Source organism: Garra rufa, chromosome 18 (assembly GCF_049309525.1).
Source record: "Garra rufa chromosome 18, GarRuf1.0, whole genome shotgun sequence".
NCBI lineage: Eukaryota > Metazoa > Chordata > Actinopteri > Cypriniformes > Cyprinidae > Garra > Garra rufa.
The window spans coordinates 19814386-19830278 of NC_133378.1; the positions used below are offsets into that span (position 1 = coordinate 19814386).

The 15893-nt window shown below is 37.9% G+C and overlaps 1 protein-coding gene across 3 annotated transcripts in view; it reads left to right on the plus strand.

The window, feature by feature from the left end:
* Positions 1–15893, plus strand: part of flna (filamin A, alpha (actin binding protein 280)) — a 50537-nt gene that overhangs the window by 30333 nt on the left and 4311 nt on the right. The window contains exons 24-45 of one of the 3 annotated variants that reach the window (XM_073823069.1): positions 1398–1558; positions 1726–1893; positions 1982–2105; positions 2324–2480; positions 2571–2760; positions 4696–4719; positions 5400–5647; positions 8140–8226; positions 9316–9415; positions 9500–9640; positions 9779–9907; positions 10855–11028; positions 11109–11270; positions 11358–11561; positions 11648–11800; positions 11882–12004; positions 12095–12361; positions 13650–13787; positions 13894–14009; positions 14866–14998; positions 15094–15270; positions 15359–15577. In XM_073823069.1, coding sequence (XP_073679170.1) covers positions 1398–1558; positions 1726–1893; positions 1982–2105; positions 2324–2480; positions 2571–2760; positions 4696–4719; positions 5400–5647; positions 8140–8226; positions 9316–9415; positions 9500–9640; positions 9779–9907; positions 10855–11028; positions 11109–11270; positions 11358–11561; positions 11648–11800; positions 11882–12004; positions 12095–12361; positions 13650–13787; positions 13894–14009; positions 14866–14998; positions 15094–15270; positions 15359–15577 — 3395 coding nt within the window. The remainder of the gene's footprint in view (positions 1–1397; positions 1559–1725; positions 1894–1981; positions 2106–2323; positions 2481–2570; positions 2761–4695; positions 4720–5399; positions 5648–8139; positions 8227–9315; positions 9416–9499; positions 9641–9778; positions 9908–10854; positions 11029–11108; positions 11271–11357; positions 11562–11647; positions 11801–11881; positions 12005–12094; positions 12362–13649; positions 13788–13893; positions 14010–14865; positions 14999–15093; positions 15271–15358; positions 15578–15893) is intronic. The other 2 variants (XM_073823070.1, XM_073823071.1) reach the window with 2 other exon arrangements.

The window sequence follows — 15893 nt, forward strand, 5'->3', positions numbered from 1 at the left end:
GGGTAGATTCAGCATTTGTGTTAATCATAAAAAGCAGGTGATATGGTATTTTAGCTATCGGAACCATTTTAGTAAGACTAATATTGTGGTTTACCTGGAAACCTAACGCTACACAAGCTGTACGTGACATTGGCACAAAAACCTCAATACAGGGTTCGTACAAGGTGCTTGAAGTACTTGAATTTGACTTAAATTTAAGGCCTGGAAAACCCTTGAAAATGGCAATATTTCTGAAGGGGTACTTGAAAAGTGCGTAGTCTATAGCTTTGTTGTCTTTCAATAATTTAAGTGTTTCATTTTGTCAATAAGGACGTCTTTACACACAATTAAGCAAGTAGTAGTACTGACAGTGTCGTAAACATGGCTGAAGATGTGAGAAGAGGAACAGATGAACCAAATCAATTGACTAATTTATGCTGGAACCGCTCTGATTCAAACTAGTGACTTCCATTTATTTCAAGCGATTCACTAGCAAAAAAGATTAAATTGGAGCTACTCATTTTCAAATTTCTGCATCGCTTGTAAAGATTTTAAAAAGCACTCTAAATCAGTTAAACCATTAGGTCACAAAATGATTCACTTTTTCAAAGCGCTCTAAGTGGTTCACAATTCATTTGATTCAGGTCGGGACTTCGGAGCGTGTATTGCGAATCATTTGATTTGGGTCAAAAGGGTTCGTGAGTCTTTTAGCGAGTTAAATGCTTCAAATCAAATGATTTGTGAAGCGCAATTCAGAGCACAGATTGCAAGTCATTTGATTCAGATCAGGACTTCAGTGCGGGTTTGCGAATCATATATATATTTTTATATATAAATATTTGTATTTTTGTATTTAATGTCAAACCATTTATGCAATACAGTTCTAAAAATTGTTTTTACAAAAGAAAGCATTTGTATTGATGTAGGCCTATTCTTTAAGAAATTAACTGGTTTTACTATAGTGCTTAAAGTCCTTGAAAGTCCTGGAATTTAATTTTACAGTATCTGGACAAACCCTGTTGACATTGAGCACTCAGTTGCAAATGAACAAATAATGTATCAGTCGTATTTCGAGAACACTTGTTGGTCCAAATAAAGAAGGTACAGACTTCTTACATTGACAAGAGTTTGGCTAATCCCGCGTTGAACTCGCCAAGCAGCCTTGGAACACGGCGTCTTCTCAACATTATGTAAACATACCATCTAGCGGAAGTGTTTGTGGGCAGGTCAGAGTGCTCATATTTCGTGGGCAGGCGGGGATTAAGCTTATGTTTTACCAAGTGATGTATATCACTGTTACAAACTGCAAAAAGATTTTTTTGACAACCCATATGACCTGCTCTTTTAGCTCCAGTCAGTCACTGTCAACTGCATCTGTTTGTAAGGTCTTTGGCTCACTCTGTCTGTCTTTTGAGCAGAGGTGCCGGTACAGGTGGCCTGGGATTGGCTATGGAGGGACCTTCTGAGGCCAAAATGTCCTGCACTGATAACAAAGATGGCAGCTGTTGTGTTGAATACATCCCATATGAGCCAGGCACATACAACCTCAATGTCACCTATGGAGGCCAGCCAATCAAAGGTCAGCATATTTGTATTATGTGCTAGTACGTATTTGTTTGTATTTTGCGTTGTCTTATTTTCATACTACTTTTGTTTATTCTAATTATAATTCATTTATATCTTGTTTCTGATTTTGGAATTATTTTTAAATCACTTATTTTAAATTCTTTTTTCCCTCCTCCACAGGAAGCCCATTCTCTGTACCTGTCCATGATACTGTTGACTCGTCTAAAGTGAAATGCCAAGGTCAGGGGCTTGGAAACAACGTGCGTGCCAATATCCCACAGGTCTTTTCTGTGGATGCAAGCAAGGCTGGAGTGGCTCCCTTGCAGGTCAGAGTACAGGGACCCAAAGGTGAGTGTGATTTCAATAAATATTTTGTTGGTTTGGATTTCCTTCTCCCTCCATTTAAATTTGACAACTGATACGGTTTGTCGTGTAGGTGTCGTGGAGCCTGTTGAGGTGGTGGATAATGGTGACCGAACTCACACAGTCAGCTATGTGCCTACTAGAGAGGGGCCATATTCTATTAACGTCCTGTATGCAGATGAAGAGATTCCACACAGGTAAACTGCAACCTCAGATGAATCACCAGCACCCTGTAGTTTTTGCTGCAGTCTTGAAATTGCCATTAAAGTATTGTGAAATATCAATGGTTTTGGCTTTAACTAGTGTAGTTGGTATTATAGCAGGCCTGCTGCATTTTTAAACTCCCTTGGTCCCCATCCTTCCCTGCTGTTTATTTCCCCCCTCTCACACACTCTTCTGTGTCTCTTTTATTCAGTCCTTATAAGCTCAAGGTTCTGCCCACTCATGATGCTAGTAAGGTCCGCGCCAGCGGCCCTGGTCTGAATACCACCGGTGTGCCTGCCAGTCTGCCTGTGGAGTTCACTATTGACGCCAAAGATGCAGGAGAGGGACTTTTGGCTGTCCAGATCACTGTGAGCTGATGTTTTTCTTTACGGCTGTGAAGCTGCCACTGTCGTGTTCAACCTTTTTATGCATTGTTTGATTCTTAATGCTCGTTTTAGGACCCTGAAGGGAAGCCAAAGAAGGCTAACATTCGTGATAATCAAGATGGGACATATCTTGTGTCCTACGTGCCTGACATGACTGGCCGCTACACTATTCTTATCAAATATGGTGGTGATGAGATCCCATACTCTCCGTATCGTATCAGAGCCCTGCCAACGGGAGATGCCAGCAAATGCACAGTTACAGGTATGTGATGCTCAAAATAAATGACTATTTTATACATTACTGATTGGTACTCATTTCAGGTCCCTTTCCATTTATTTCTAACTGAATGACTGAACTCTAACTATAGAGTAATATAATGATATTGTAGAGCAGCATGTGTTGAAATGTAAATCGATATATGATTGGTATTGCTTATTAATAATTGAAAATTATTTCATGTTCATTTTAAAAATTGCCAGTATCCATTTGCTGTTTTCTACAATGCCATGCTTTACTCTGAAACTGGCAGTGCGTTACTTGGAACCTGCCAACCTTTAACGCTGAAATTGAAAAAAATTTGACCACAAATTGTGATTTTATACTTGCAATACTTTATTTAAATATTGTTTATTTTGCAGTCATATTAAATGTAAAATCTAATGACAGTTTGGCAATGAAAACATCATTTCATTTAATCCTAAAAGTATGGTCTGCACTTAAATAAGTTAAAATATAACTAATATTGTGACATTTTTGCGTTTTTCCTTTCTATTTGAATATATTTTAAAATGTAATTTATTGCTGTGATCAAAGCCACATTTTCAGCATCATTACTCCTTTCTTCAGTGTCACGTGATCTTTTAGAAATCATAATAATGGGCTTATTTGCTGCTAATCTTTTTTTTTTTTTTTTTTTTGTAGTAGTGGTATTTGAATAGATCCAAAGATCAGAATTTATGTGAAATTAAAGTTATTTTTTTTAATTGGGAAAGAAAGTTTAGAAATTAATACTTTTATTTAGCATGGATTCTTTAAATTGATTAAAAGTAATGATAAAGACATTTATAATGTTACAAAAGATTTTTAATTCAGATAAATGCTATTCTTCTGAACTTTCTATTCATCGAAGAAACCTGAACAAATTCTACTCTGCTTTTTTCAACTGTTATTTGAGCAGTAAATTGGAATATAAGAATTTTTTCTGAAGGATCATGTGACCATGGAAGCCTGTTTCCACCACTGAATAAAAAATAAAGGCAACTGCGACTAACCTTACAGTTCTGACTCGCAATTCTTTTCTTGCAATTGTGAGTTTACATCTTGCAATACAGATTTTTTTTTTTCTCAGAATTGTAATCCTGTTATTACATAATAAATAAAATTGAGTTATAAAGTGATAGATAATCTCAAAATTGCAAGATATAAACGCGCAATGGCGAGTTTTTATCTAAATATTCAACTTGCAATAGAGAAATAAAGTCAATTTTGAGTTTGTATCACGCAGTTCTGAGGGGGAAAAATTTCATAATTAAGAAATATTGCAGTAACCTTATTTTTTATTCAGTGTTGGAAACTGGCTTCCATATGTGACTGGTTTCAAAGCTGAATTTGTAGCATCATTATTCCAAAGGAATAAATAACATTTTAAAATTGATTTAAATAGAAAGCAGTTGACAGTTTTTGCTGTACTTTGGATGAGCAGAAGAGGCTTCTTTTGACTGGTATAAAAAAAAAAAATCAGTTTAAGACCTTATTTTCACTGCAAAATGAGCCAAACTGCTTAATGTCCATTTTACAGAAAGAAGAGGCTAGATGTGCCTCTTTATTACTCATTTCTGGTGTCTCAGGATGGTCTGCCAGTGTACACACTGAGTGGAGGGATCAGAATAATCCTGTGGTTTGGGAGCCACTGGAAACTGAATGTTTTGATGGCTCTCCAATGTGTTCTTTGAACCATTTGTTTCCATTGAATCTAAACCTCAGTGTTCAAGACTGGCTGTCACAAATTTGTTCTGTGTACTGCTCCCATCTTCATCCCCCACCCAGATGCACACACACACCCCTCCTGTTGTGCAGTGCTGCTCACATTCCCATCACTTCATTCCTCACTTCTGTTTGATCTCTTGCGCACATTTTGTTGTATTTTGCCCTGATTGTTACTTTTTCACTTTTTCTCGCTCTGCTTCACGGTCTCAGTCTCAATTGGAGGTCACGGTTTGGGTAAGCGCTTCGAACAATGCTCGTTTGGTACTGCATGCAGAATTGCACGCTGTCTGATAACTAAAGGCCTTATAATTTGCCATCCTATCAACTACTGTAGCCAAAATATAGTCCATATGTAGGTTACCTTGGGTTTCCCACCGTTTCAAAATAACTCTTAAAGTGAAACTGCAAATAGTTGTTGACTGCAGGTGACTAATGACTAACTTAACAGGTTTTTAATAAGCCTTTACGGTGGATTGTACATGTACTGATATTATATTTTTCTCAGCTTGCGTATATTTCATTTTAGTGGTTGCATTAATAAATAGACCGCTCTGGAAATTGAGGTAACAGACAAAGCAGAGAGTGGATCTATCATTTTAAAGTCAGAAATCTAGATCAGTGCTTGTCAATCTTTTTGACCCCCAGCTGTGGCCCTCAAGTGGATCACAGCTCTCTGGTTGAGAATCATTGTTTCAGATGAAAAGCAGATCTGTATTAAATATTAACCTGCACTGATTCAGCAGATCTTTCTAAATGATTGATCCCAAATCTCTAAAGCTGTTGCCTTGACGCTCCAGACATTTTGCATCTAGTGCATGGTGGAATGTAACTGGAGGGATGGGTACTAAACTACCTAATAACATAACATGTACCTACATGTTACCAGTTACTAAACCTTTCTTTGTATTCTGCAGGCGCTGGAGTCGGTCCAACTATTCAGATTGGAGAGCAGACTGTCATCACTGTGGATGCGAAGGCTGCTGGGAAAGGCAAGGTGACATGCACTGTGTGCACTCCAGACGGAGGCGAGGTGGATGTGGACGTAGTTGAGAATGAAGATGGTACATTTGACATCTTCTACACAGCACCCCAGCCTGGCAAATACGTCATCTGTGTGCGCTTTGGTGGAGAGCACATCCCCAACAGCCCCTTCCAAGTCACGGTACATATGCCATACAGATCCTTTGTTTGTATGGAGCACTGTTTGTATATTTCAAATGTTGAACTCTCACAGGCAAGCCTTTCCAGCGGGATAGTGCATTTAAATATACACTGTCAACCTTTAGTGCGAGACCGTCTTTACAATGTGAATGAATTCATAGCTTATCCTTGCAGTTACACTAAGCATCAACATGTAGTTTGAGGGATTAGTTCATCCAAAATGTTGTTCCAAAACCATATGATTTGCTATATGGTAGCCGTTCTAAACCTTTTGACTCAAAGGCTTCTTGTTGTCCAAAAACTAGAATTGGCGTAGATTTTTTTTCTCTGGTATTTTTGCTGTAATTACGACAGTGCTGCTTCACAGAAACTTGGAGTCATATGTGACCCTGAAACACAAAACCAGTCTTAAGTAGCACTGGTATATTTGTAGCAATAGCCAACAATACATTGTATGGGTCAAAATCAAACTTTTCTTTAAGGCCAAAAATCTTTAGGTTATTAAGTAAAGATGATGTTATTTGAAGATATTTTCTAAATTTCCTATTGTAAGCGTATCAAAACCTAATTTTTGATTAGTAATTTGCATTGCCGAAAACTTAAATTTTGACTACTTTAAAGACGTAAGGCAGTTCATTAGCTGCTGTAGGGAAATGAGAAAAATGTGCAGTAACTGGTAAAACTGTTTGCACTACGTAATTCATAATTGCTCATAATGAAGATAATACATAAAAAATATAGTGAGACACACCAATTTGCAATATCAAACAGCAAAACAAGCTGTTTTGTACAGCTAAAAATGGCTGGATGCGAATGAGATTGGAAGCCAGACCTATAAGATTTACAAATTTCTGCACTGGACATTTACAGTACTCCGGCATTTTTGAACCCTTGAAAACGGAGACTTTGGACAACGCTGCAGACCCAGTTTTAGTTTAAAGACTCTGTTGCGTTTCAATGTAAACGGACCGAAACGGAGACTGGAAACGATGATGTGGCTGCTCACATTTGCTCTGCGTATCCTTGACAACCATGTAAACAATAGCATCATGCTCATTTGTTGCATCTCATTTCAAGTAAAGTGTAAATTGCAAAGTAAAAAAATTACAGCATTTTTACATCCCAAGGAACAAGTCAATTTTATTACGGTTACTTCTCAAATTAAAACATCCTTAATGTATGCAACCTGAATGTTAATGTGAGGTTTTCGTTGTGTAGTGTAGATGGGGATCGTTTCTGAAATGCAGTGAAGTTTGAATGTTTAGATTTAAATTTTAGTCAGTTGGAGTTTGAAGAGTCATTGCTCATTTGAACATTTCATCAGTGTAAATCTATGGGATTTTTGAGAGATCATCGATTTTAAGGAAAATTGTAAGTCTGATCAGATAGAAAAGATGCAGCATACAGTAACAATGTCTTGCCTGAGTTTAGTCGTAGCTTGTAAGATCTTAGCTCTATTAATTATAGTAATATCTCGGAGGAAAGCCACGTTTCTGTATTTGAGTCCTCAATACTGTAGTGTTCACACAGTTTAGTTATTTACAGGAATATTGACGGTATTTTGTAACAACTCAAATCAGTTTTTGGGACTCTTACCCATTTTTCTGCATTTCTGCTGTGTGAGCTAAATTGTACTGGGCAGCTTATTTTTTGCATTATAATTAAGTTATTGATGTGTTTTTTTTTTTAATAATCAAGTTTACTGTCAAACCACTATGCTGAGGCAAATATCAAACATTGAGTGACATTTCAGCCAATTCACACAAAAACAGTGGTTTTGGAAAAACATAAGGATCGAAAAACAATTATACCATTTCAGTTTTGGGATGAACTGTTGTTTTTGCAAGAATCTATAGCCCCTTTCACACAGTAATACCAGTAAATTGCCGTAAAATTACCGGAACGCCTTTAAATACAGACAACAACTTTCCGTCTTTTTACCGGTAAAGCACCATTCACAAATTGGTTTCAAATTACCAGTAAATTTGGTGAGATCATTAACCAGAAATGACTTCTAAACGGCTGCGCCTCTCTGTGTTGTGTTTGAAAACATGGAGTGGTGTACGGCCAGTGTTTATATTGATGTTTTAATTTTTGTGAAACATTCACATTCATGCAGTTGCTTTTGGTCCAGAAACATTTGGATGACTTCAAACTGAACTATGATTGGCCCAGAACCATTGAATTTTGAATTTGAATGGCTCTGGATTGGCCCAGAGTAGACGTCTTACCCTAGCACGTTCTGAACTTGTACATGCTCGTACCGTAATCTTCATTCCACAATGTTACAACTTCTCATGCCAGTGAATTGCCAGAACAAATTTACCAGTATTTTAAAAGAGGTTCACCCATGATCCCTTAATGGTAATTTACCAGTAAAGTCTATGTGTGAAAGGGGCTTACATCTCTTAAAGCGGCTTCCTGGTTGAGTAGCTTTGAGCCAGAGGTGGTTATTGAAGGGATTTTATCTTTGATTCTGTTGCCCTATCTCAGGCTTTGGAAGGTGACTCTCCTGAACAACTAATGCAGCAGACCCAGAGCCGGCAGTACGCCTACGCGCCCAACTTGGGCCAGCCATGGGTACTGACACGCCCCTCTTTCCTCCCCGTCTCCAATCCTGCTCTGCTACTGACGAGTCCCCAATCAGTCCTTCGTTTTTCCCCTCTTCACCTCCTTGTTTCTCTTCCTCCAGGTTTAGGGTTTATTTCACCCCATTCTGCCTTTTATGTGGACTCTCAAATACATTTTCATTGAATTGTAGAATCACAGCCATTTTGCAAAGCATTAAATGTGGGGAAACTACATTTGAGCAAAATGGCTGGTTGTTGCAAGCTTATGCTGTTTGTTTGACACTGTCATTGTCTTTCGTGTGGGCATTTAGATGTTGTTTTTGTGTGTGGAACATCATCGTTGGTCACATTGTCACTCGTCTGCTTGGCTTTTTCTCCACCCCTTCTCCAGATTGGTCAATCACTGACTGATCCTGCAATCTCTCATTAGAATGTCATTCTCTCTCACAGTGTTGGTGGCTGCATCATCATCATCCTCATCTCCATTATCGTTGTTTGTTTTTGTTTTAAGGGTGCTGTTGTCATGTCTGCTGTTTGTGCGCTTCTCCATTTGTGATACATATACAATGTTTTTCTTGACACCAAAATCAATATACACTACTCTTAAAAAGTTTGGGGTCACAAAAATATTAAGCAGCAAAACTATTTTTAACATTGATTTTTAAATGCCAAATCAGCATATTAGAATGATTTCTGAAGGATCATGTGACACTAAAGACTGGAGTAATGCTTAAAATTCAAATAAATGCTGTCTTGGGTGAGCATTAGGGACCTTCCTTCAAAAACATTTCTGAATCTTATCGATCCCACACTTTTAACAGTGGTGTATGTAGGCGTCAGCCGTGATTTTTATATTATCAGGATGACAATTGAATATTATTCTTTGTCTGCTGTTGATCGTTTATCTTAAATAGATTTATGATCTAGTAAATTGCTAGTGAATTAAACATACAGTGGAATAAAATGCAATATTGAACAAACTAAGATTATTTGACGTAAACCTCAGAAACAGATTAGATTTAGATCTTCACGTTCTGATGGCAGTCTGAGTTTAGTATTCGTATTTTGATCTGTCTGATTCCCCTCTCTTTCCTCACAGGCTACAGACAGGCAGTTGGGCATGAACGGACTAGACGTAGCTGGATTGAGACCCTTCGACTTGGTCATTCCTTTCACTATCCAGAAAGGAGAAATTACAGGTATTCTACACGACAAATTTGTCAAATAAAAGAAATTTCCTGATTTCTTCAAGAAGATTCTTACGTGTACTTGATTCCTTTAAGGTGACGTAAGAATGCCTTCTGGAAAAGTGGCCAAGCCTGACATTACGGATAACAAGGACGGCACAGTCACGGTGAAATACGCCCCAACTGAGGCTGGCCTGCATGAGATGGACATCAAATATGACGGAATACACATCCCAGGTAAAATCATTTGTAATTGGTCACTTGTTTCTTTTTCCAGGTGTACAAATAAGATTACAAGAGGATAAAATGCTTTTTAAAAAATGTGTTTTGGGTTTTTCAGTATAGCGGGTCTGAATATGAACTCTTGCATTTTAGGAAGTCCACTGCAGTTCTATGTGGATTATGTCAACAGTGGTCATGTGACTGCCTATGGTCCTGGTCTAATTCATGGCATGGTTAATAAACCTGCAGTCTTCACTGTCAACACCAAGGATGCTGGAGAGGGTATAGCTATATTGACTAATTCAGCTTTTAATTACTTAATTCATTTTATTTATTGTTTTTTTTTTTCTAGATTTGGATAATTAAAATAAGTTCTCCTATTGGTTTATTTACTTATTTTATTTTATTCCAAAGCTATTAATTTATTTTAATTTAGTGCTTAATCCATTAATTTAGTATTTAATTTTTTTTATGCTTAAGCAGTTAGTGTTTTTAATGTAGTATAATTCACTCTTAAGCCGTTTAGCATTTGATTTCATGCTTAAGCCATTAATTTTGTATTGTTTTTTTTTTTTTCTTATTTTTAATCCATTAATATGGTGTTTTATTTTAATTCATGCTTAAGCCATACATTTTGTATTTTATTTCATGCTTAAACCATTTAGTATTTTTATTTTATTTCATGGCCAAGTCATTTTTTTATGCTTAAAGTAAAAAAAAAAAAAAAAAACTAAATAAAAATAATAAATTAATGGTTTATGCTTAAGCCACTAATTGATTTATTTTTCTCTTTTTATGCTTAATCATTAATTTAGTTTAGTTTTTACTTTATGCTTGAACCATTATTTTTATTTTAATTCATGCTTAAGCCATACATTTAGCATTTTATTTCATGCTTAAACCATTAATTTATTATTTTAATGTAGTATTTTTTTATTTTATGCTTAAGCTGTTAATTTTGTATTTTATTTTAGGCTTAAGCAATTCAATTCAATTTTATTTTAATTCATGTTTAAGCCATAATTATTAATTATTGATTTATTTATTTGATTGATTGATTTTATTTATTGATTGATTTTATTTATTTGATTTATTATGGATCTTATTCTTAAGCTATTAATTTAGAATAGTAAGAATACCTCTGGTTTTTATAAGGGAACCTTTTAATTCTCTCATTTGAGCAGCCTAAAATGAAAAGCTGGTTATGATATTTGTCATGTTTTCATTAGGTGGTCTATCTCTGGCCATCGAGGGTCCGTCAAAGGCAGACATCAGCTGCACTGATAATCAGGATGGTACCTGCACTGTCTCTTACCTCCCTGTTCTTCCTGGTGATTACAACATCATTGTCAAGTACAACGACAAGCACATTCCCGGCAGCCCTTTCATGGCCAAGATCACAGGTGCTTTAAATGCTGCTATGATACTTAGAGCAAAAAACTCATTTATGTCCATTGTTGACATCAACTGTTTGTGTCCACAGGTGATGACTCGATGCGCATGTCTCATCTGAAGGTGGGCTCAGCTGCTGACATCCCTCTAGACATCGGTGAGCTGGACCTCAGCCAGCTGACCGCATCTCTCACCACCCCCTCTGGCCGAGAGGAGCCATGTCTGCTCAAAATGCTCAGGAACGGGCATGTGGGTAAGTGCTATGAGGGAAGTGACAGTATGAAATGTGTAAAGTATGCAGTTGATCTAATAACATCTATTTCTGCTGTTTTCTCTCAAGGTATCTCCTTTGTGCCCAAGGAAATTGGAGAGCATTTGGTTAACATTAAGAAAAATGGACGTCATATTGCTAATAGCCCCATCTCAGTCATGATCAACCAATCAGAGATCGGTGATGCCAGCCGTGTGCGTGTAACTGGTCAAGGCCTGAGTGAAGCCCGCACCTTTGAGCCTGCAGAGTTTGTCATTGACACCAGAGATGCAGGTATTGAAATATTCAAAAACAAATAAATGCAAATTAAAACATAAAAATGCTTATTTTTATTAAATTGCTTGTTGTTGTTTTTTAAGGATATGGAGGACTCAGTTTGTCTATTGAGGGACCCAGTAAAGTGGATATCAACACAGAAGATCAGGAAGATGGCACCTGCAAAGTCACATATTGCCCTACAGAACCTGGAAATTACATAATTAACATCAAATTTGCAGACCAACATGTTCCAGGTATTTACTAGCAATGCTGTACATTCAGAAAGGCAGTTAAAGTTGGTAATTTATTGATGTATGATTATGCTCCTCCAACAGGAAGTGCTTTTACCGTCAAAGTGACAGGAGAGGGTCGGATGAAGGAGAGCATCACTCGCAGAAGACGAGCTGCGTCTGTGGCCAATGTTGGCAGCCAGTGTGACCTCAGCTTGAAGATCCCCGGTAAGTCTTGTGGGGAAAAATATTAACAATCATTAACAATCTCCTCCTTTGATGCGCTTACATCTGTTGCCCTCTTCGTTTGATCCATAGAGATCAGCATCGCAGACATGACTGCTCAGGTGACCAGCCCATCTGGCAAAGTACACAAGGCTGAGATCATGGAGGGAGAAAACAACACGTACTGCATTCGCTTCGTGCCCACGGAGATGGGTGTGCACACGGTCAGTGTGAAATATCAAGGTCAACATGTCCCTGGATCGCCCTTCCAGTTCACTGTGGGTCCTCTTGGAGAGGGAGGCGCCCATAAGGTCCGTGCTGGAGGCCCAGGATTGGAGAGGGCAGAGGCGGGTGTGCCAGGTATGAAGTGTGTCTTTACAATATTCTGTCTGTCAAATAAGTTTTAGTGCCTGAAGGCGTGGTCACATTTTGCACTTTCAAATTGAGCAGCTTTCTGTGGAAGCCTGTTTCCGCCACTAAATAAAATCTAAAAAGGTTATTGCGACTTTTCACAATTGACTTTTTTTTTGTCCTCAGAATTGTGATAATTTGCAGTTCTGACTTTTTTTCTCAGAATCGCATTTAAACTCTCAATTGCATGTTGTGAAGTCACAATTGTGAAATTTAAACTCAATTCTGTCTTTTCTTTCATAATTACGTGATATAAACGTGATATAAAAAAGGTTAAATGGTCTTTTCTCGCAGTTCTGAGTTCTCGTAATTACAAATTTGTATCTCTTAATTCTGACTTTCTCAATTATATTGTAAATCTCACACTTATGATTTTCTTTTTCTCCTTTTCTCTCAGAATTGTGTAATATAAACTTGCACTTGCTGGTTATAAGGTCACAGTTGTTGGATATAAACTCACAATTATGATTTTTTTTTTTTCTTCAGAATTGCATATAAACTCTCAATTCCGAGAAATAAAGTATCTTTTCACAATTCTGACTTCTCGTAATTACAAATTTGTATCTCTTCTGACTTTCCCAATTATATTGTGAATCTCTCACTTTTCTCTCAGAATTGTGTAATATAAACTTGCATTTTGCTGGTTATAAGTTCAGAGTTGTTAGATATAAACCCACAATTCTGACTTTTTTCTCAGAATTGCATGATATAAACTAATTATATAAAAACAGTCTCTTTTCACAATTTTGGCTTTTGTAATTATGAATTTAATCTCAATTCTGATTTACTCGAAATTGCAATTACGTGAAAAAGTCAGAATTGTGATACAAACTTGCATTTCCAAGAAAGTCAGAATTGTGAGAAGACCATTTCTCGCATTTGTGAGTTATAATACAATTCTGACCTTTTTTTCATGTAATTGCAATTTCGAGAAAGTCAGAATTGAGATACAAACTCGTAGGTTTCTCTCACAGTTCTGACTTTTTTCCTCAGAATTGTGTAATATAAACTCACAATTGCAGGTAATAAAGTCAGAATTGTGTTTTTTTTTTTTTTTTTTTTTTTTTTTTGCGTCTTCTCGCAATTCAGACTTAATTACAAATGTGAGTTTGTATCTCTCAATTCTGAAAAATCCAGATTGTGTGGAATACGATTGAAAAGACTGAATTTCGCCCACAAAAATTCACAGAGCAATAATGAATGTGACCACACCTCAATGCTTTGTTCCCATGTGCAGCTGAGTTCAGCATTTGGACCCGTGAAGCAGGAGCTGGCGGTCTGTCCATTGCAGTTGAGGGACCCAGCAAGGCAGAGATTGCTTTTGAAGACCGCAAGGATGGATCCAGCGGTGTCTCCTACATTGTCCAGGAGCCTGGTGAGGCTTTTGTTCTGGACACTCTGTCTATAACACATTTACACTTTAGGGAGCTTGTTCATCCTTATGGTAAGCGTCTAAGCTGACTGGTCTCCATCCATTTCAGGCGATTATGAAGTGTCCATCAGGTTCAATGATGAGCACATCCCCGACAGTCCATTTGTGGTGCCTGTGGCCTCGCCATCTGATGACGCCCGCCGTCTCACTGTTGCCAGTCTTCAGGTGAGGCTTCGAGAAAGACAGACATTTGTCCACCCAATACAACTCTAAATCAGCCCTTAACACAGCAGCTACAATGATAATAAAAACATTACCTCACATTACACAAATCAATCTTGGGTTTATGTCATGGTACTATCACAGTACAAGAAAGGACAGGTAAAAGTCAGACTACATCACATGCTCTCACATACATGCACACACCTTTTTCACACAGATCTTTTACTTTTTTGCATCTATTAATAAATAAAGTAGAACGTTTCATACACCAATCACACCAAAAAGCCCACAGTTATCAGTTGCTGCTGTGTTAAAGGGTTGTGCTGGGGTTTCTGGGATGCTGAAGGACTGTTTGTATTTCTCGTGCCTTGTCCTAAAGGCTCCCAACAGCCCTACCACCAACAAAGAAATGATAGGCTAAAGGGTTAAAGAGGGCAAAAGAGGCTTGTTAGTCTTTCTGTTCTATGAACTATTTCCTTTTGTGCAGGGGTCTCCAAACTCGATCCTAGAGGGCTGGTGTCCTGCAGAGTTTAGCTCCAACCCTAATTAAACACACCTGAACCAGTCTTACTAGCCATGCTAGAAACTTCCAGACAGGTGTGTTGAGGCAAGTTGGAGGTAACCACTGCAGGATGCCGACCCTCCAGGACCAAGTTTGGAGACCCTTGCTTTTGTGTATTGCTGGGGGTGAAGGGCTTTCATTTCTTGTTCTCTCAAAGCCTCTCTCTTTAACCCTGTTAGCCTGAAGGTAAGAGATGTAGAGTCTCAATAGGTTAAGGGGCTGTTGCTTGTTTGTAGTGTCAGACTTTCACAGAGTTTTTGATCCTTGGTTGAATGCTGGAGTGTCATGTTAATGCAGGAGTCCGGATTAAAGGTGAACCAGCCGGCCTCTTTTGCTGTGAGCCTAAACGGGGCGAAGGGAGTCATCGATGCCAAAGTTCACAGCCCGTCCGGAGCACTTGAGGAGTGCTGTGTCACAGAGATCGATGAAGGTAACGAAGGGTTGAAGGTTTGACTGTTTCGCATTGTATGCTTGCACTTTAAAATGGTTCAAGAAACCCATTTTTCTCACCGCCTTTCCTCACAGATAAGTATGCTGTGAGATTCATCCCCAGGGAGAATGGCCTCTACCTGATAGATGTGAAATTCAATGGTTCCCACATCCCTGGAAGCCCCTTCAAGATTCGTGTTGGTGAGACGGGCCAGGCTGGAGACCCAGGAATGGTGTCTGCTTATGGAGCTGGTCTAGAAGGAGGCACCACTGGTATAAGGAGCTTTAGATATCGTGTATATTTTACAGTTGTCAATGTGTGCAGCTGACCTAAGCTGACTCTACACCACTACCTTCTCAGGATCTCCATGTGAATTCATTGTGAACACGAGTTCAGCTGGTGCAGGTGCTTTGGCAGTGACCATCGATGGGCCTTCCAAGGTGAAGATGGACTGTCAAGAATGCCCAGAGGGGTACAAGGTCACCTACACACCTATGGCACCTGGAAACTACCTAATTTCTATTAAATATGGTGGACCATACCATATTGTTGGCAGCCCGTTCAAAGCTAAAATTACAGGTGAGGGGGGAAAAAATACTTCAGGTTCAATATAATGTTAATTGATAATAATGTATTTTATTTACTAATTGAGAAATGTATTCAATTCCTTAGCCATTTATTAATTTATATATTTTTTAGCTCATTTAGTTTTATAACATTTGTTTTTATCATGGTATTTTTGCCTAATTTTGATAATTTAACTAATTTAAACTAATATTGCCTAGTTCTTTTGAACTTAATACATGTTTAATAATCCTACTTTATGGCATCTACTTATGTTTTTCAACTAATTAATTTTAATGGGTTTTATCATGGTATCTTTCTAATTTTAGAT